The sequence below is a fragment of the Aphis gossypii genome, chromosome 1, assembly GCF_020184175.1.
Source record: "Aphis gossypii isolate Hap1 chromosome 1, ASM2018417v2, whole genome shotgun sequence".
Taxonomy (NCBI): Eukaryota; Metazoa; Arthropoda; class Insecta; order Hemiptera; family Aphididae; genus Aphis; species Aphis gossypii.
In genome coordinates this window covers 86214526-86237841 of record NC_065530.1, presented here as the reverse complement: position 1 = coordinate 86237841, position 23316 = coordinate 86214526, and the positions used below count along the sequence as shown (strand labels likewise).

The 23316-nt window shown below is 28.1% G+C and overlaps 1 protein-coding gene across 3 annotated transcripts; it reads left to right on the top strand.

Annotated features, from left to right (window-relative positions):
• Nucleotides 1–379: 379 nt before the first annotated feature.
• On the top strand, nucleotides 380–22308 carry LOC114119038 (protein shuttle craft-like). Of its 3 annotated transcripts, XR_007606960.1 has the most exons (16): nucleotides 380–828; nucleotides 1901–2031; nucleotides 3892–3982; nucleotides 4057–4286; nucleotides 5166–5403; nucleotides 5464–5627; nucleotides 14168–14461; nucleotides 14528–14682; nucleotides 15940–16093; nucleotides 16846–17045; nucleotides 17107–17331; nucleotides 17399–17550; nucleotides 17614–17812; nucleotides 17874–18026; nucleotides 18150–21334; nucleotides 21495–22308. XR_007606960.1 is itself a non-coding variant. In XM_027980529.2 (15 exons), the coding sequence occupies exons 2-15, from the start codon at nucleotides 1929–1931 to the stop codon at nucleotides 18267–18269; spliced, it is 2478 nt and encodes an 825-aa protein (XP_027836330.2). In that variant the 5' UTR covers nucleotides 380–828; nucleotides 1901–1928; the 3' UTR covers nucleotides 18270–22308. The 3 variants fall into 3 exon arrangements, 2 of the variants coding, with proteins under 2 accessions (XP_027836330.2, XP_050066676.1); XM_027980529.2 differs by having other exon boundaries at nucleotides 18150–22308; XM_050210719.1 differs by lacking the exon at nucleotides 380–828 and adding an exon at nucleotides 1101–1124 and having other exon boundaries at nucleotides 18150–22308.
• Nucleotides 22309–23316: the final 1008 nt, after the last annotated feature.

Here is a 23316-nt window from a genome sequence, read left to right as displayed (position 1 = left end):
GTAGTAGTAGAAGTAGTTGTTGTTGTTGTTGTAGTAGTAGTGGTAGTAGTTGTAGACGGAATAGCGTCAGAGTGACGAAAGGAAAAAAAAAAAAATTAATCGAAGTCAAGTCGACTTCGTACACGCTCACACACGGAGCGGAGTCGTGGAAGAAAAGATCGTTTTTTGATTCGACGGGCCGCCGAGTTGTTCTTTCCACGGCGTCATCGCGTTCACGATTCGTCAGTGGCGTTACATTTTGGCAGATTACGGGCCACCGACGGTCGCGGAAAAGCTTTATACAACTCGTCGTACGCGGCTACACTGTCGTTCCAAACACGAAAGACACGCCGGGCGCAAGGTCAATCAGTGCGTCCACTTTCGCGTACGCGTATCGGCCAGTCGCGATATAACATTATAGTGCGTTGTACCGAGTGGCGCGGTGACACACTGAAACAGTGAAATCAAACCGCCAGCATAATGTACGGCAATCAGCGCTCGAGTCGCTATCGGCAATCGCTCATCGGCCATCAGCCATAACGCAGCCGTTCAGGCGTTCGCTCAGTGCGCCGGGCTGAGTAGTTGCCGTCGTTGTGTTGCGCGCGTGCGCCCCGTCGTACGGTCAACGTCGCCGCCACACTGTTAATTTGTCGTCGGACGGGGGCAAAGTACACGTTTTGCCGTGCTGTTCGCCGCCAAGTCTCACTCGTCGGTCACCGTCGTCGTTTGAATAATTTTTCTCACCTGCACGCTGTCTCGTACGTCGTTTCTCATCATCGAGTCCGTCGACGGCGCATCGTACAAAAGAGCAGATTTCGTGTGAAAAAGTTCGCACTTTTTTTTTTCCCGGTGAGTGATAAAAAAACGGCTGAGCGGTTGCATCACCGTTGTGTTTACATCGGGTATTCTTGTAAGTTGTAGTGATCGTATCGCCGGTCACCATCACGCCATCTCCACGAGTTAAATAATGTTTTTTAATTAAAATTCTCGCCATATTGACCGGTCTGTTCAGTTATACTGACCGTTCAACGATATGCCTCGAATACAAATTAAAAGTGTATCTTAATATGCCGTCACAAATTATCTTAAATTATTTTCTTCCCTTTCGGTGACCACAAGTCTCCTAATTTTTGGTTAATGTTACGGTAACTGGTAGTTAATGATTAATAAATAATCTGTATACACGTCGTTTTTTTTTACTAATATTAATATACGAGTTCTTTATGTCTTAACACCTGATATCGAATAACTCATTTTTCTTTTTAAAATGTATTATATTATAAGATTATCTGATTATATATTTCTTTGGTGCAGAAACTTGTCATCATATAATACGACTAACCAAAGATACCTGTAATGATTAATCCATTAAAATTAAGAACATTAGGTGCATACCGGAGTACATACCTATAATATTTTTTAATCGCTAGCATTTTTAGTTTGTAATAATTTAGGTAGGTAGGTACATACCTATAATATTTTTAAATCGCTAGCATTTTTAATTTGTAATAATTTAGGTAGGTATACACAATAATTTGTTTAAAAATTTAAATATTTTAAAATCTCACGTGGAAATAGATATAATATTTTTACCCTTTAAGTTTGATAATTCACTCTATTATTAAGATAGTCACAAAATTGAAACTGCTAAACATTCATTTGTATGTTGTACATTTATAAAACGAGTATGGCATCCTCTTAGCGGAATATCAAAAAAAATTATGCTACCTAAATTTAAAATCCAAAATAACTATTTTGTCTTATCATAAATTTTTTATGTTTGATATTACTGAGGATAAGTTGCTATGATAAATTAGTTATTTATTTACTCTTGTGTTATATGTTTGTATTAAAATTTAATAATCTATGTGAAATTTTCTGCAAAATAAAAACTTAAAATGGTTATTTGTCTTTGTTTTAGTTAATTAATTTGAACAAGGTGATTGAAGATGCCGAGAACTAGCAGTCGTAAAAGGAACAGCCGTCGAATTGATAGTACAGTTAGGGTGACTTCCAATTTATCACCAAACGCACCAGAATTTGTTCCCAATGGTAAATATAATAACCATAAAAATTAATAATTTAAAATAAATCATTAGTATCTTAAGCTATTTATTTATATTATTTATTGGTATAAACGCCAATTGGCTTTTTACATATTAAATTATAGATAATACAAAAATGGACGTAAATGATATACATTATTATTGGTACTTAAATGATATGGATAACAAAATATTAATAAAAAAAAAAATAAGGAAAATAAAAACACATTAAGTAAATAAAAAAATTTAAAGCCGTATATCAACATTATTATTATTTAAACTGCGCATAGCTTTAACAAAGGGATCATTTAATGAAAATTTTAAACTTAAAGTTGGATGTGAAAGGACTCAGTTGATCTAGTATAACTGGCAGTAGAAACTCTAAAGTTAATACACTCAAGGAGTTTTGGAACATCAAGTTTACCCTGAATTAATTTTAAAAGGAAAGTATGATCAGCGTTTAGATGCCTGTTCTTGAGAAAGAAGAGATTTAGTGCATTCATGACAGGTTGATAAAAATGTTGGGAGTGTTAAGATTTTTATTAGAAGCTAGCATAGCTAAGGAAGTTATTCTGCATTTGTTCAACTAGTTTTATTTCAGTTCTAAGATTAAGATTTCAAATGGACCCATATTTAAAAATTTTACGTACAAGAACTGAATAAAGAGTTATTATACAAGGTGCTAAGTTAAAGTGTTTAGTGTGGCGACGTATGAATCCCAGAAGATGTAAGGCCTTACATGTGATATAATCTATATAAAGTCTGAATTAAAGTAAAAAAGTATATATTATACCTAGATCTTTTACTTCAGGAACTCGATTTAAGAGTGATCCATTATAGGTTATTCCACTAGAATCCGTGATCTAGAGAATGATATGATTTTATGTTTAACAAAGTTTAGAATAAGGCCAATAGTCTGACACTAGTTAATAAAAGTATTGAATGATGATTGAAGAACGTCATAATTAGTAGTGGGAGATATTCTGGAGAACATCTTAGTATTATCGACAAAAAGAAATAAACAGACTGATAGGACATTGCTAAATATTGAATTAACAAAAATATTAAATAGTGGTGATAAATGCGCTCTTTACAGAACATTAGAAAAAACCTTGAATTTATTTGAAAAAATATTGAACAACTTAATATATTGTCTTATTTTTACTTGATATTAACTACCCATGTGTGTTATAATTGAAAACCTAAGGTAATAGGTAAATAAATATAATATCTAATACGGACGGATAGTGCTTACGTCATACACATTCTTATCACACGTACAAATCTTATCAATGGATCCGTTGGATCCAAACAAAAGCTATTACAATGTAATAATATCGCTTAAAATTAACATTTTACACGTTGTTTAAGCAGAATTGTTTAATTCTTAAGGTTTATGTGTATTAATGCACTGTGCATAGTTAGTTTAATGAAAAATCGCGTAAATTGAAAGTTTAAACTAAAATTTTGTTCAAATTTTCTAAAAGTATATGTTTTTCATATAGTACGAAATATTTGTTTGGATCCAATTGGGACATTTGATAAGGATTTATAACATTTGTGACTTAACACTATTCGTCCGTATTGTAATTTATTATTAATAATAATATGTTTATATCTATAGCTGTTGTATACTTTATACAAACAGTTAAAACTGTTTTTGAATACTTATATTTTATTTATTCTGTTAGTAATCTAGTATCATAGTAATTTTAGGACATAAAATATGTACGTAATTACATACTTACATTTAAAATGCATGCCATTATCTTCTTAAATATAAATTAACTTCAATATGATTTATATATATATATTATATTAGTTAGGTATTCAAAATTGTATTTATTTGTTGATGTTTTTTATATAGCAAATGATGAGACTACTGCTAATCAAAGAGAAAATATAGTAATTCAGTCAATGACATTTTGTGGAAGTTCCAGTGCATCAAATAGTAGTGGGTGGGTATTCTTTTATATATAAATATTCATTTTAATGAATATTTGACCATTCATTTATAATTTTTATGTTTTAGAAATAGTAGTAACTCTACCTATGAAGCTACAAGTATATCATCTATACCAGATACATCAAAAAATAAGGGTCAAAGAGATTTACTTATTAACCTTTTGAATGAAAGCAAAGTAGATTGTGTAATATGTTATGAACGAGCTAAAAACGTAGAACAGATTTGGAACTGTCGTAATTGTTACCAAATTATGCATTTAAAATGTGTAATAGTTTGGTTCGTTAAATCCCATCGTAGTAAGTAATATTTATTATTTAGTACTTTTAAGGATTAAATCATTTTGAAGTTAGAATGTAAAAAATTGAACTTAATAACCAATATTCTAAAACAAAGTTATTCAGTTGCCACAATTCTTGTATATTTTTGATCTTTGAAAAGAAATTTAAGGCCTACATTTTATTTTTGGAAATTTTGTTATAACAATGGTTAGGTATAAAACCATATTGCTTTAAAAAATAACTGTTTTTTTTTTTTTAGAACCAAACAAAAAACATATCTAATGATAAGTATTATATATTTATGTACACAGTTTGTAATTTGTTTTGGGGGTCACCTGTGGCCAAGTAGGTGTGAACTAATGTTCTGGTGGTCTCAGGTTCGATTCCGAGATTGCCATAGTATATTTTTACTTCAACAAGCCGGCCAGTTATTAACATCCCCAATCCCTTAGGTAATTTGGCTTGTTTAGTTAACCATGAACCATCTTCAACTCCTTGTCATGTGAAATAGTGCTAGTTCCTAAGAAGTAATATGTCATTTAGAAGGTAAAAATAAGATGTACCTAAACCCGTTGATCATTACACAATTTGTAATTTACATTTTTAACTATATGGTTTTATTTTAAATGTGGTCTGTCAGATATTCTAAAATAATAAAAGGCCTATTATCTAAAGCCTAAAGGTAGAAGAAGATCTTTGTCTTCAGAGCAGGTGAATTTTAGGTAACTAATAACTTGAAATCAAAATAACTTAAAAACAAAAAATTATATTACTTTGATTACCATAATTACTTTTATTTTGTAGACTTAATCTTGTTTTCTTGTATATTATTTATGTACTTCTTAATACTCAATATATTTTATATAATTTTAAAAAGTAAAATAATAATTTTTGCAGGTGCGATCTGGAGATGTCCAGCTTGTCAATGTGAAGTGATTGGAAAACCAAAATATGTGTGTTTTTGTGGTACTGTTCCAAATCCATATCATAACAATGTGGACATACCTCATTCTTGTGGTCAAGTTTGTGGGTTGCAAAAAAAAAATCCTAATTTAGATTATGATGATTGTCATCATAAGTGTACACTACTTTGTCATCCTGGTCCTTGTCCACAATGTGTTGTACAAGTTTTAAGGTTGTTAATTGTTATTTAATCAAATTTAATCCCATTTTAATTTAATTAAATTATGTGTAGATCATGTGGATGTGGAAAAAAACGAGTTTATGCTCTATGTGGACAGTCAACCAAGGTAGTCTGTAACAATGTTTGTCTTAAGAAATTAAACTGCCAAATCCATGAATGTGAAAAAATGTGTCATGCTGATAGCTGCGAACCATGTAATAAGGGCTGTCCTCAAAGTAAGTATTGAATTGTATTTAACAAATTAGATTTGTTTTAGAAATAATGAAGGTTTGGTAAAAATTATTATTTTTTATAAAATATTATTATTTACCAACTAAAACAAAAAATTACAAATTTTTTTCTTACTGCGAAAATCATATGGATTTTAATCTAGTTTAGTATATAGTAATTCTATAAACTCCTCTTAAGTAGTTAGTAAAAATATTAGTCTTATCACTGCCAAGTAATGTAACATGAAAATTTGCTAATTTTGAAGCAAACAATTAAATAGCTTACACAAAATGACACTAGGTAGTAAATACAAAATAACTTGTTAGGCCTTGACAGGAAATATATATTTTAATTTTTAAGTAGAAGACAGTTATTTATTTTTATTTATTAAGTTTAATTTTTGCAATGCATGGATTCGATTTGATTTTCCTTTTAAGTTTGGTTCGAATTCATAGTCATTTTATAAAATGAAGACTATTCTGAAATATTTATTCAGCGCTTAATTATTAATAGATTAGAATTTTGATAACACTAGTTGATAGTTAGAGCTATTATATTGGCTTATTAAATATTAAAGTTAAAAATATTATTTTTAAAAGTTTTTGTTCGAGAACTAAAATTTACACTTTACCACTGTTATGTTATTATTGAAACCTTACATCTCTATTATTATAATTCTGTACTACATTCATACTAAAATTTTACTTATTAATGTGCTCCTTGTTATATATTTATATACCTACACAATTATTTGATTTTATACTGTTTTATTAATAAAATTATAAAATCCTTGGAGTAGCTCAGCTAATTAAAAGCTTTATATAATTTTTATTTAAATAGATATCTACTAATCAGTATTATTATTCTAACTTAACATAATAATTATTAGACAAATCTAAATTTTATGTTTTACTATTAAAACTAAATACTTCAGGATTATCAGTTTTGTTTGATATAATACTTATTTTACAATCTAGTTTAAAAAAAAATAATGGTTTTATTATCAAATAAAATAGTTTAGAAGATAATATTTTGTGTTTTCTTAATTTCTTACACATAATTTTATTATCAAAAAATGTAATTTGTGATTATTATTTTTTAAATACCTTTAAGCCCTAGATCATCTTATTCTTTACATATTTAATTTTACTTTTGAACATCTAAATTTGCTGAGAATCAACATGTGTTACCATGTTAATGGTAAGTAATGATAGAAATTAATGTAAATTTAAAATTAACATTTTAGGCGTTTTTTACTAAGTTATACTAAAATTTAATATTCTCAAAAAATTATTAAAAAATTAACTGAAATTTTGTTTTTATGATCATAAGAGATTCTGATGTAAAGAATTTTCCATTAGAGATAAAATTACTGTATTATACTTAATTTAAATTCTTTGAACTACTGTAAATTTTAAATGTGTTTTAACAAAATACTAAATTAAATTTTATTAGACATAAGTGTTATCTCCATCCTACTAATGGATGATTTGTTGTACAACCATTTCAATATTAACTTAGGTGTGTTATGTATTAGTAAGATATGATAAACACATGCGAGTATAACATCCCCTTAAATGCTGTTTTCAAATTTTGAACTATTTAATTTTAGATTTACAAAATTATTTAATATTCAATTAAATAGATTAATATATTTAAAGTACAATATAATTTTTTGAATTCTAACAAAATAATAATTTTAGTAGACTTATAAAAGAATTTTTAACTATAATATGATTATATCTATATTCTACATAATATTATTTCCAGTTCATAAATTAGCAATTTTCTATTGTACTGTCTTTTAATTAAACATGTTTTATACATAGGTTTAAATTTTAAATAATTAAAAAGGTAGATATTTCAAAAATGTTCCTAATTATTATCCTATCATATCTAGTTGTTATTCCATGTTACAAATTTAAGAAGTCATACCACAACAAATTTATATGTCAGACTTACTACAATTTATTTATTGTTAATATTTGAATAAATTTACTTATTGTAGACCAGGGTGTCCAATAAAGTTGAGAGGGGGGAAGTAGAGGCACAATTGCCTCCTATTTTTTCTGAGTCTATTATTATAATCATTATTTATATATATAAAATAACTTGTCCTGACTGAATGATTCATCATCGCCTATTCAGAACCTCTAAAGCTAAGAGGATGAAATTTGGTCTGTAGTTTTGTATTATAATGTAGACAACCATTAAGAAAGTATATTTCCCAAATGCACGCCCCAAAGTGGTTAAACTGTATAAAAGGGGTAAAAATTAAAATAATTTTCTTAGTATGATTTTTTTTTTTTTAACTTAGCAAATACTCAATAATCATTATAGTTGTGTATAATTTTAAGACATCACATAGTTAATCTAATGATATAATTTAATTTGTCATAGCAACACTGCAGGATCAACTATAGTGTAATATAAAGTATCTTAGAATAAATATTTCTGAAATTGAAAACAATAAACTCTTTTTTTTTACCAAGTGATTTTTATTACATTCTATTATGAATTATAATTGTTGTTTATGGCATATAGTGGTGGGGTCAAGTGTAGTGTCAACCAAATGTTTACTTTTTTGTTAAAAATAATTTATTTTCATAGATTGCCTAGATAATATAATAGTTTAAAGATATAATACTAATCAGATAATGAAACAAAAAATAAAATATACTCTCCCCCCCCCCCCATCATTGATATAATCCTATGGACCCCCTTGATTGTAGAATATATACAGTACATTCTCCTTTATATATAATTGTACTTAAGAAGACACTATACCTGCATGTGTTGTCTCTGTTTTATACACGCGTAACATAGTAATATTAAACTCTTTTGCGCGGGACAACTTTACTCCTCGATATTTCTATTTTTTATATCAAAATTACCAAAATTTTTAATCGCATTGAGAAGAACTTTTTCTGTGTCGTAGCATTTTAATTTTTTTTGATAACATGACTATAATTAAACTTATCGGTTTGAGAACTTTATGTTTTTTTCATTTAATTATAACACATTATTGGTTACCACTATCAAAAAAATGAAAACGCTAAAACACAGGTAAAGTTCTTCTCAATGCGATTTAAAATTTTAGTTATTTTGATATAAAAAATAAAATATTGAGGGAGTAAAGTTGTCCAGCGCAAAACAGTTTTTAACTATGTTAAGTGTGTATAAGACAGAGACAACACATGCGGGTATAGTGTCCTCTTAAGTAAAAGAAAAGTATCATATTCTTGTATCATTTTATTTCAAAATTAGTTAAGTACTTAAATAATTTATGTTTTCAAATTCCTATTATTATTTTTTGAAATTAAAATATTATTAATCTGCTTAGTTTAAGCATAGTAAATAGTTTATATTTTTTTCTATAAATTGAATAATAAGTTATTTTGTTCTAGTATTAATTTTTATTCATTGTACGATATCAATATGTATTATATATACACAAAAGTTAGGTTTGTTAATTGTTCTAAATTTTACAAAAATAAACCTTCTCCTTTTGATTGTAAAAAACGCCTAAATATTTTAATTTTAATTTAATATATAATTATTTACCATTATTTGTTTTAGATTTAACTATGTCAGCAGAAATGTTAGCAAATACAAATGAAAGATTTGCTAATGCAATTTATCAATATGAGGTAACACCACCTGATTCAGTGATAACAGAGGAAGAATTAAGAATACTAGGATTGAATCCAGATGAAGTATTCAGGACTGTTCCTATTTATCCTACTGATCCTAACAATGGAATTGTTGTTAATCATGATGATTTTTATCTTGATGATAGTGATCTTGATGAAATTGTCGAACATAATGTTCAATTTGGAAGTGGTGATATATTTCCTATGGTTATACAATATTCACGCGATCATGGTATTTTGTCTGATAATTTTTTAAGTAGTGATGATGATGATGATGATGATGATGCTGAAGAAGAAATAGAAGAATTTGAAGATGAAGAATCATCAACACCATCTGAAGAAGATTTTGATAATGATCCTACTTCTATTTCGACAGATTCTAGGTCTAGTCCTAATAATGTAAGAGAACCAACTCCTCAACCAATAATGGACAGTGACCAAAGTATTAATAATTCATGGGACTTGAATGATGATTATAGTGTTGGAAGTTTACCAGATGATACTAGTTATTCTGAAGATTCTACTAGTAGTTCAGGGAGCAATATCATCATCTATTCAAATGATACAAATTCTTCTGGCAGTACCACTAGTTCTCCTAGTTCTCCTACTACCAGTTCCTCTAATTAAGAAAACAAATGTATTTAAACATTTTTCTATAGTTTAAAATATAAATTTTAAAATAATATGTAAACAAAACATGTATTATATTCAAAGTGCCAATTTATATTCATTATACTTATTTTAATTTTAAAAGAATTATTTATTATAACTTATTAGTATAATAAATTTTTGTTAAAGTAATTAAAAATAAAAATATCTAAGAATTAAACAGTAAAATAATGTTAATTTATCTTTCAATGCTCATTAAACTTTGTTAATATATGAACTGTTACATATGCTTACTAAGTAAGTTATGGTTTTCCTAATTATTATTTGAATAATGGAAAATATATTATTTTATTGAAATAAAATTGGTAATTTTGAGAAGAAAATATTTGTTTTTCTTATTCTAGTTTCATATTATTATTAAATTATAATAAAGAACTACTATAATCATAAAATTGATGTAATTTATTAATATTATATATAAGCTTTATTTTTAGACTGGCTAACACATAGGTAATTTATGTTATAAAGGACTAACTAGCTTTCGTTAATGAAAAATTAAAAGATATTGTTAATAGCCATAAGCTTTTGGATTGTTAAATATTAAATAACTAAATTTAGATGGATGATTGAAGATGTTTATATATAAAAATAAGAACAAACATTTATCAGAAAAAATCCGGTATAAAAATATTTTGTTTGAGGATAATCTGTGGAGAACCCTTTTGTGTTATCTACAAGTTATACCATTTATCAAATATATCGGTGATTTTAAATTTAACAAAAGTAAATTGACCTATTGATTGTTACCAAACTTAAAGGTGTAAATTATAGATAGGTTATTAATAATTCTTAAATTTTGAAGCATGTTTTGATTATTTTAAAATTGTAACATTTGATAGTTATAACTAATGTCAAAGGTTTAGAACACAAAATATATTGTATGATATTTACTCCAAGTTTGATAATGGATTAATTTACTCTAACTTTAAAACTGACAACACAAAATTAGTTTTACTGAAGGAAAATTGACTGGTTGGGAACTAATTGTGTAGTGGATATTCAAAAAATGAAAAAAAAAAACTTAAAACATGAGCATTTTTATCGATAGTTCTTTTGAGTTCAAATTTAAATAGATACATTCTCATTCTTTAATTCCCTCTGATAATACTCCTCCAAGGTCCATCAAAACATAATAATTATGAGGGTAATTATATGTATAATTTATTACAATTCAAAAAACCTGTTTTGTTTATAGCTATTATTAAGTAGGTATTGCAATTTTGGAAAAACGTGTTATTTTACAAAAATCGTCACTCATTAATTTGTACCCTGTACCATCAAATTCACCTTTTTGTTCACGTCTCAATTGTTCAGGTGGAAACACTACGGATGTAATTTTATTTGGGTTTAGAGTAAGAACTCTAAAAAATAATTTAAAATAGTTTTGAACTCTTATTAGCTTATAGTTTAATATACCTACTGAGATACCTACCTATCGGTTAACTTTTCAAAGAATTCCGCTTGAGATATTAACCTCACGCCTTAAATTTACGTAACGAACTAATGAGGTATCTATTTATTATATTATCTATTATGTTATACATTAAACAAAATAGAAGAAAGCTTAGTCCTGCAATAGACCGATTTTTAGAAATGTATATTTATTCTTTTTCCCATTTAAATTAATTTTAAATTGCATGTCTGTTAATATGTTATATTGTTATCATTGATTTGTAAAAATGTTTTGCATTTTAGTACTTTGGGAAGGTTCTAAGAGTAGGCCACAACGTTTCCATACCGTATGTTAAGCGCTGGACTGGACTAGAGAATTGCACCAATTTTTAGTCTTTTGGAAACCATTTTCCATGAAAGTGATCATTGATAGTACCTGTTTCCTATAACTTAGCTCCTACTTGAAGCTTACCTGTTCTACTGTGAAGGAGTCATCGATTTACGATTAGATCTGGTTTGGAATACTCTCTAACAGTTTGTAGACAACGGATAGTAACGTAATAGTAAACCTAATCTATCGGTCTGTAAATTTTGAGTTGCTATCTCTCATCAACTTTACCTGGTTTTAATATCGTTATTATTTTGGCTTCTTATCACAGTTTTGACATATTGTAATAATTCACAGATAAAAAGATGTTTGACAACCAAAGCTCACTTTTAGTACTTGAATGTTTGAGGAATTTCGATAAATTACCATCAATTCCAGCAGTTTTACCATTTTTATGAGTTTTACAAAGAGCAACTTTTCTTCCCCCCCCCCACCAAAATCTTTTATAACTTCGGATTTTTCTGCTTCTTTTAGAATTAGTTCTTCCTTTATTCGATTGTAACTTTAATCTTTACGTGCTTCTCATCTTATTAGATACCTAACGGAGTGATAAATTTATTGATTCTATTGATTTTTACAATATGCTGTTTGTTTTGTGTCTGTACCTATATTATGCTATAACTTGTCGAAAAAATGCTTCGATCATAGGCGCAAATAGGAAGTTACATTGGCGGGGCCTTAAGCCCTTTAATGTATTGAACAAAAATTCCCCACATCAACTAAAAAATATTTATTTTTTTATTAACTTCTAGGTAGTATAAAATTATTACTCAATTGCACATTTTATATTTATTATTAACTAGATAATAAGTAACTACAGTATTAAATTTATTTTCCTGTTGAATTTGACAAAGTCGTTTAATACTGATACCGTGTCAATATTAATATCCTCTTCAATATTAATAACCCTAAACTCCTGAATCTTTCTTGGAGCATTGTTGATCTCATATTCTCATCCATGTTTTTAATCTCCAAACACAGAGGCGTTATTTTAACGTGCAACATTTTTACCGTGCGGTAAAGTCATGATGCACTATTTTCGAAATATCGCACGATATTTATGTTCCCAATATTTCATAAATCAATGAACTCTATAATTAAAATGTATATTGACCATATTGTACACTTTTACAGTCATAGGGAGCAAGCAGGCGAAAACAACATTTGATTATTAGGTACATTCAATTTTAAATTTTAATATAAAAGTAAATATTGAGGAGCTCCACCTTTACTTACGCCTATGGCTTCGATTTAAAACTTCAAGGTGGTTTCCGGTATAGTAGATTGAAAACTTTTGGTGCATTATGCAGGTTAAAAGTAAGAAATTTCCAGCAGTTTTTAAAAGCATCGGGATAACCTACAAAAAAAAGATAGAAAAAAGGGAATTTTTACACAAAATAAATTTTCGGTCAAATCGATATTTTCATATTGTTGTGACTCAAAAATGGGTCAAAAACGAACCACTACAAATACTTGCAATTTTCACCTAATTTTTATATTAGCGTTATCTATACACGATTAATTTTTCAAAATATTCTGGCTTTTTTGAGCTATTTATAGATACCTAACTGAAATTTTCGATTTTTCGAAGTATTTTTTCTTTTTTTGATGAAATGTCGATAAAAAAATGTTGGATGCCTGATGACCAAAAAAACTTGACATTTAATAAAAGATTTCTTATAAATTGTTCTTATTGCAGTCAACAACAATCAAAAATTGTTTAGTTACAATTTTTTTTTCATAAGTGTTTGAAGTTCAAATTTTCACAAAACTTTGCTAGTAATTTTGTAGTTGAAAATTCATAAAATGTTTAGTATTTATATCTAAGCTATTTTAAGCTTAATATTCAACATAAAGTTTATAATTTGTTCCTATTTCTTAGTAAGAAGCTATAATATAACAATCATTGTTAAAAATATTAAAATTTACTAAATAGATGCGCAAACTAAAATTACTAAAACTGCATTTAATTTTATCATTTCATACAAAAAGTGTACAAAGGGTAAGTCCTGTAACCTTTGTTACTATACTGCAGAAGCAAGTTAATCTGTTTTTAAAAAAACATTTTTAATTTAGGTCTATACACTTTTATAGTTTTATATCTGATAAAAGTTTGAAATTTAATTCATTACTTTATTAGTTATTTTCACATCAATTGACATATAACAAAAATACACTAATAGATCTTACCTGCAATAAAGGAGTAATCTTTTATAAATATATTTTTCATATAGAAATGTTTTTAAAATATTTTACGTTACCAATCTGAGTAAATTGACAAATTAATACCTACGGGACAATGAAATGATAATTTCCAAAAAATTAAAAACACTATAGTATGTCCATTTAGAGATTATATTGAAAAATAAATTTATCCTTTAAATAATTAATAATTCTTTGTAATACCTTCTACACTACTACAGTTAAAGGGTTTATTTTTTAGTGTGTTATTGTGGTAAATCGGAGCGACAAGTACCATGCACTGTAGAGAATGCCATGGTGATGTATTACAGCTGTGGAAGTCTGTGTGAAAAAAAATTGTCTTGCGAAAATCACTTATGCCAGAAACTGTGTCATGTTGGTCCATGTGAGCCATGTAAAGCATTATCTGTTAATACATGTCCTTGTGGAAAACGGCCATTAACTGAAGATGAACTTAGCTCCCGTACATTATGCACACAACCAGTACCCACATGTGACCAACCATGTGGAAAACCTCTAGAATGTGGTCCCCCAGGTGTGTGTACTATAAGAACATACATTGCCATTTTTATTTGCTAATTTATTATGTTTATTTTTATAGAAAATCCTCATCTATGTGAACAAAAGTGTCATGAAGGCCCGTGTGTTCGTTGTGAACTAAAAACCAAATATGTATGTAAATGTGGTAGTAGATCCAAGGAAATAAAATGTAATTCTGTGACCAGTGAATTGACTTGCAAAAAAAAATGTAACAAGGTAAAATCTTTTTTTATGTAGAACAATCCAAAAGATTTTTTTTAACATTAAACTCATTATCATTTTTTTTTCTTTAATAATGTTTTTTTTTACAATTTAAATTCTTTTCTTTTTAATTAAAAAAAAAATTTTAATTTTATAATTTTTGTAATTTTTGACAACAATTTTAACTCGGCCTTAATATATTTAATTCAAACTATTATGTTAAAATAATACAAAAACATAAAAATTATAGATCATATTAAAGATCGGATTTATATTCATTTTTAAAATAAATTATAATAATTTTTAAAATATGTAACAAAAAAAAAACATACAAAATATAATTTCAATTTTTATTACATTTTACATTTGATTTTAATTTTTCAATGATGATTATTTATTAATTTTATTGAAATTTTCATAAACAAAAAGTAAGGTGTATATAATATGACAAAATATATGCAATAAAAAAATATAATTTGTTAGATTGTAATTTTATTTTTAATCATTGATATATTGAAAAAATAGTTTATTAAAATTAAATAGTAGATACATTAGTTATGAACTGATACAAATAGGAAAAAAGTAAAATATTTGATATTAATATTTTATAACTTAAAATTGTTTTTTTAATTTTTGCTCAACACCTTTTTGGATCGTTAGATGTATATTTGTATGGTTTTTTGTTAAAATATGCAGAACATGCACTAACGTCAGAATATGCAAAAATATGCACTATACAATTTTGATATTTAATCAATCAAGTAATGATTTGTGGACACTCATTGACTGCATGTATAATATGTTGTTGAAAATAGCAACATGTTTACAGTTAAAAATATTCTATATACCTATATATAAATAAATAGAATATAAAAATTATGCACTTTATAAACATTATGTATTTACACAATATGTTAATATGTAATATAATATTTTCAATATACTTATGAATATATTAATTATGATTAAAATACAAATAATAATAATATAGACATGCGCATGATTGTTTTTCAGTGTACATAATAATTTAAATAGGGATAACTCTTCCACAACTTATTATATTACAATTATTACTCAGTCATATAGGACAATAATTATTGATTAATGTTAATTTTTTAACTTAAAACTATACTTGTAATTAAATTTAAAGTTAGGATTTTTTTGCAAGGTATGCAACAGAGTTGCACTATGCAGGATAGTATGCCTATGATAAATAATAAATATCATTGTTTATTTATTGTTGTATATAAAATTATATTGTGTGGTTTTTAGATGATGTCTTGCGGTAAACATAGATGTATGACAGTATGTTGTAATGCACAAGAACATGTATGTACCAGAACTTGTAACGGACTATTAAATTGCCGTATACATCGTTGTGATCGTGTATGCCATACTGGTAGCTGTGCAATGTGCTATGAAGCAAGTAGGTGTAATTGTGTAAATATAGTAATCTATTAATGTGTTTATGGAAGTATAAAACAATTAACAGTGCTAAAGGGCTATAATTTATAAGTTTCATTTATTTTTTATTATTTTTTCTAAACTAACTAATTTATATTATAGTATAGTATTTCAACTAGGTATCAGTTTATATTGTTTAAAAATATTATATTATTTATCAAATTCATGCAAATTACAATTTTTCATTTCATTTCAGTTTTCAATGTATAAATGTAAAATCATTATAAGTGTAGGTACATATTTTATACAGTTTAAAAGTATACAGACATCTGATCTTATTATTTATGATATGAAAATATTCGTCATTACCTACGTTTCTAAAATCTCATAATAAAACCTAATTACATTGTCCGCCTCAGACTATTAAAAATGTGTTTTTCTATGTTGATGCTATGGTAGGTAAGGTTATTTCAGTACAATTATCTTAAAAGAAAAATTTGTATCAAGTTCTAAATGTATAGAATTTCGCCACTAATTGTTAGGATTTTTTCCAATTTTTGTTCTCTTAACAGTACTTTTACACTAAACTACAACATATATAGAAAAATATTTATTTAATATCCATAATATACTTCAAAAGTAATACTTATATTATAAATATAAAATACTAAGGTAGATTTATAAGTTGAATTCCATTCATACATAATTGCTTTGGTACTTTGCTTTACATATATATAAATCTTCTCTATTTTAATCTTTAATCTATCTTAATAGGTTTTGAAGAGTTGTATTGTCGATGTGGCAATAGTTTCATTACTCCTCCTATCAGTTGTGGTACTCGTCCGCCATTATGTACATTACCTTGTTCAAGAGAACATGAATGTGGTCATCCAGCTACTCATATATGTCATGACGAGGAAGAATGCCCTCCTTGTATAGCTTTGACTGAAAAATTGTGTTTTGGTGGTCATGAGGTATAAATTACAATACATTAGTCTAAAATGTATACCACTAATTTTTTTTTTTACTATTTAGCTGCGATTTGCTATACCATGTCATATAAAAAACGTGTCGTGTGGAATGCCATGCGGAATTCCACTTCCTTGCAATAGACATACTTGTGCCAAACCATGTCATGCACCGCCATGTAATACAGGTCCTTGTCGGTTACCATGCAATTTACCAAAGTTGGATTGTAATCATCCATGTTCTAAACCTTGTCATAATGGTCCGTGTCCGTCAATAGCATGCAAAATAATGGTAAAACTTTTTAATGTAATAATGTACATATATATATATAAACATGATTTATAATTATTTTTTCAAGGTGAGTGTTAGTTGTATTTGTGGAAATTTGACAGAAGTTAGGATATGTTCTGATCCCAAATTGGTTGAATATCGCCTTCAAGTTAAAGCACAATCAATGAGCTTACTAGACAATATTGTTGACTCATCGCCAACTATAAAATCATATAAAATGTAATTAATTTAATAAAAGTTTATGTCTAGAATAAATTCATCAATTGTACTTATGATTTTTAGTTTGGAGTGTACAACAGAATGTGCTAAATTAGAAAGAAATCGTCGTATTGCCCTAGCACTTCAAATTCGCAATCCAGATTTATCTCCCAACGTCACTCCACGGTATTCAGATTTCATGAAAGAATTTGCGAAAAGAGATGCGCCGTTTTGTAATTATGTCCATGAAAAACTTGCTGAATTAGTAACTAGTGCTAAACAAGTAAGTTAGGTGGTTAAATTTTATATAATTTGAACTAATAAGTAAATTACAATATTATTAGTCTAAACAAAATTCTCGAAGTCATTCATTTGAAGTAATGAGGTATGAAAAACGAAAATTGATTCACGAATACAGTGAACATTTTGGATGTGAATCAGTAGCTTATGATGCCGAACCAAATAGAAATGTTGTTGCTACAGCTCTTAAAGAAAAAGTAATTTTCATTGATAATTTTATGCTTTTCTTTTTTATGAATTAGTGTAAAAAAACTTTCAAAATTTATCTTTTAAAATTTAAACTATTATTTATACTGATTTATTTTGTATTTTGTTTATAGTCATGGCTTCCTAATTATAGTGTAGTAGAAGTTGTACAACGTGAAAGCGGATGCCCACGAGTCAATCCATTTGCAAGCATTCAAAAACGAAACACCGTTATTTTAAACAAAAAATTCTAAAATAATTAAAATACTATATATATATTTTAATTTAGAATCTATTAATTTTAAAATTACCTTAATCATTAAAACACATAATTAAAAAAACGCAATTTAATAATATTAAATATAAAAGTATATAACATTTTTTTCTTACAATATCAATTTTATTGGTTGTGGATATTTATTTTTATTAATAGTAATTTGTTGATTATTGAATACATATATGTATTTTGATTAATTAAGTTAATAATGATATATATATATTTTAGACAAATAAAACCATTATTTACAGTAACATTGAGTAGTTTTTTGTTTCTAGAACTCAAGTGTTTCCTTAAGCATGAGCACATAACTGTGGAGTTTAGAATATAAGTAGGAGATTTATTTCATTGTATTTGTTATGCAAATATTTGACATAATATATACCAAGTGGCAAATTTAAAAAGCACCCTTAATTCAAGAGGATAAAAAATATATTATTACCTTTATGTAATATTAAAATCTGGAAGCTAATTTTTTGGACAGCGGTATCTGAAGTTTTATTTGACTGACTTTCATGATTTTCTTTTAAAACACAAATGCTAAATATGAAGATAAGCCATCTAATGAGAAAACTCCAAAAATGTATTAATTAAATAGTTTTTGGAAATGTTTTGTTTTTTGTTTACTTATTTGCAAAGTGACATACATTTCTTGCATTATTCACGAATACCTTAATTAGCCCTATTCTTACTGCTGTGCCATTGCTGTCATCATCATGATATAGATTTCCTAATTTTTATTAATCCTCAATATACTATTTATAAATATTAAATAAAAGTTAAATCACACTTGATTTATTGAGTCTTTGAAATTGGCCAACATTATGGGATTTTCGGCCAATTTATTTTTCAAAGTAGTATTATTTAATCTAATCGATGGTATTATCATTGATATAGTGATATGTATTGTATATTATACCAGTGGCGAACGCTGACTTCGAAGTATTATAATTTACAATTAATAAATTGTTGACAGATATACAGAAGCTGAAGGTAAATAATAATCAGATTGGACTTATGTAATATAATAATAAGTATAATTAAACGATGTACAATACTGTTATAAGGCGTAATATAAATCAACGACTAACTGTGTACACCGACTGTACTACACAAGACATACATATATGTTATAGACGTTATAGTTTTATAAAAATGTATAGTCAGAGTCTGCTGAACTACAGTATGAATATATTACTTATTCACTACATGATACAGGGTGTTTTATTTTATAATTCCAACACTTTCCCTTAAACAATACACCCTTATACATCAATATTTATAACTCTTAACATCTCCCTTAGCTCATTGAACCGCGTTCATGGAGTTGGTTTTGTCATAATTTCCACTATCTGCTCTTAGCTGGATAATATGTACTCCAATGAAAATAATCTCTCATTGAACTTTTCTCTTATATAGTGGTAGCTAACATCTATGTGCTTGGTTTTTCTATGAAACTCTGGATTTTTTACGAGTTTAATAGCACTCTGGTTGTCTCCATACATTATTGTTGACACAATTTTCGGCTTGTCCAGCAATTCACCTAAAAACAATTTTAACCAAGTTAATTTTTGAACTGCTCGACTTAAAGCTATGTACTCTGATTCAGTCGTGCTAAGGCTAACACACTGTTGACGTCGTGAACTCCATTTTATACTTCCAGATCCTAATGTAAATACTGACCCCGATTTGTATCTAAGTCACCTGCATAGTCAGCATCACTGTATCCCTTTAACACGAGTTTTTGTCTAGATCTAAATATTAATCCAAAATTAATAGTTCCCTTTAAATATTTTAAAATTCGTTTCACTGCTGTCCAGCGTTGTTCCTTAGGATCATCGATCTGTCTACTGACTAGATTTACTGAAAAAATGATGTCTGGTCTAGTAATCTGACTGAGATATAATAAGTTACCAACTGCTTCACGATATGGTACTTTACTAAGTTAGATTACACTGACTGCAATTACACGATCATTAATCTTAAATGTACAACTTTTACTGTCTGTCACCATCGTAATTCCTTTATCAAGGCATGCCTCACAAGAAAATAAATTTACCTTTAGATCAGGTACATATAAAACATTTTCTAAATAGCCTTTTATTCACTTATTGTCAACATAAGAATGAATATTTGTTACCTTTTCCGACTGCCATAATATGCTTACCATCTCCAATAGGTAAGTACAGGCGAATGCACATCAAACTTTTTATAATTAACGAACCACATTTTTCGATTTGTCATGTGGTCGCTCGCACATGAGTCTACTGTCTACATACCATTTGTCTGAATCGTCGATTTCTTTGTACACCAATAAGCGCTAAACCGGAAGTTGATTTCTTTTCTTTTTGTTCCTTTTTGAATATCCTGCAGTCCCTTTTCCAGTGTCCTGGTTTTTTACAATGATTACATTTTCCTGGTCTTTAACTGTTGCTAAAATTTTCGCGTTTGGCCTTTTTTGAAAAATGTTGTTTCTGTACTTGTTGTGGCAAGTGCATTTTTTTTGAACTTGAAAACTGGTACCTTGAGTCAATCTAGCTTATTCTACCATAAGCCTCGATGTCAGATTTGTCACTATGTCAGCGGCTTTACACGCACACTTATCGTTATCGTGTCCGTTTTTGATTTATAACAAAATATGTTTCCGGTGACTTGGATGCTGTGATTTTTTTCGACAATGAGAACGAGGGTAGAAATGACAAAAAAATTAACTCGCGTTCAGACTTTATTACATCGAGGTGTGTACATAATATGAATTATGATACATAATATTATTAATATAACAAAATAAAATAATACACAGTAAAACGAAGTATGTTATTTTTGATAATTATTAAGCTTCGGCGAGAATTTGAGTTATAAGTTTAATAATATAAAAAATATTATGAAATTTAAAAATATGCTGGCCGGTTGGAATAATAAAGTATATGGCTAGTAAAAACATGTTACTATGTACATGGTTGTCTTGGAAAAATTCTAAAAAACTCAGCACAGTAGCGTTTTAAGTTCACTTGCATTTTGGAGTTTGACCATAACGCACACGTACGTTATAAATTTAATTTAATTTAATTTTTGCGCCTATATAGTAGGTATATTCACCAATAGTCAATAATGGATTCAAAAAAAAAAGATGGAGACTACTACTATGTAGTATCTCCAATCAACATCGTTATTGAAATCCTATTGACCGCGACTTCAAAAGTTTACAGAACTGTGAAAGACCAGAAACGAACACACAAAAGTAGGATGGCTAGAGCGTGGCATCGGATAGCGACATCGCTTTGCCGCTGTGTGTACGTGGAGGAGTGAGTTTGCAACTTCGGTCGAGTGAAACTATAACGGAAGACGGCCCCGATGACTATACGGCTAGCAGCGTTCCGGCCCTGCGGTATCTGCATGACGGTAGCACGGGAGACGACACATTACGACGGAAACGGTGGCGGAGACTTTACGGCGCAATGCGGATGAGCAACGCGATTTATCATTTAGAACCGGAAACGCAGAGTGGCGTCCAGCGGGATCTTCTCTATATACTCGTTCGCAGGGTTCAGTGGCGGTTGACTATATATACTGGTAACAGCGGGGACGTGATAGACGCGGCCTACTGTGGCAGGGACGCCAGGGACGAGGGTCTGTCGTCTATCCCCGTGGTTAGTGACCGTCACCGGACACAGATCGTTCACAGGAGTATAGAGGATTCCCTAGCGTAGTTCCGGCTAACGTGTCCCCGTTTTCCCAGCTCGAAATGAAGCGTATCGCGTTACTCGCGCCACATATTGTGCCGTAAAATTTCCCCCGACATCACCGTAAATGGTAAATATAATATCCATGTACTCTTTAATTACTGATACTTGATACAGAGCCATTTTACGATAGGTTACCGAAATTAAAAAAATTATAGTTTACAATTTATAAAATATAATCCGTAATTGATATTACGAAATACGCTGGCTGGAGACAATATAATGTAATGAATTATAATATCATAATAAATTTTCATATTTTATACATGAAAATAGATTTCCTTGTACTGTACCTATTTTATAATATGATCGCCTTTTCAAATACTGTTGCCATTAATAAACTCCAGTAATATATTGTGCCAATATTTTTTATTTAATATTCAATTCTACACATGATATATGTTTTCAATTATTTGTAACTCTATAGTCTATAGCATAACAACGAATGAAATTTGGATAATATTTTCCATTTATTTTACACTGTATTTATTACTATTTAAATAGCTATATCATATAAAAGCTGTTAAGGGGGCATGTATACATTTAAGCATACTATTTACATGAATAGGAGAACTGAATAGAACGTATATTTATTATTTTAATATTTACTAGGTATATTATATAAATATATAATATATCGAAAACCTAATTCAGCTATAATTAAATATATTTATCGCACATATATATATTATTTTATTATAATTTTATTTTTTTTTTAAGTAATATACAGGGTGATTTTTTTACCAAACAACACTCATTATTTCCAAAAGTATTAATGTTTTTGAAAATATTTTTTTACATAGTTTCTAATTGTTAAAAAAACAACGTTTTTATAAAAAAAATATATTTTTAAATATTTTTTATCCTTATATTTTTTTAAGTTTTTTACTTTTTTGAATGACAACATACATTTTTAATTTCATATTCCAAAGCAGAATAATTTTCTGAGTAATTCGATACATAAAAATCGAATTTAGGGTGAGTAGTTTATGAGTTTTACGTATTTAAAGTTTAGCTGCGCGGAGTGGAGTGGTACGGGGTTACCCCACAAAATGTTTGTCCACTACTCTGCTTGTCTAAACTTTGAATAAGTATAACTCATAAACTACTCACCCTAAATTTGATTTTTATGTATCGAATTACTCAGAAAATTATTCTGCTTTGGAATATGAAATTAAAAATCTATGTTGTCATTCAAAAAAGTAAAAAACTTAAAAAATTATACGGATAAAAAATATTTTCAAAAACATGAATACTTTTGGAAATAATGAGTGTTGTTTG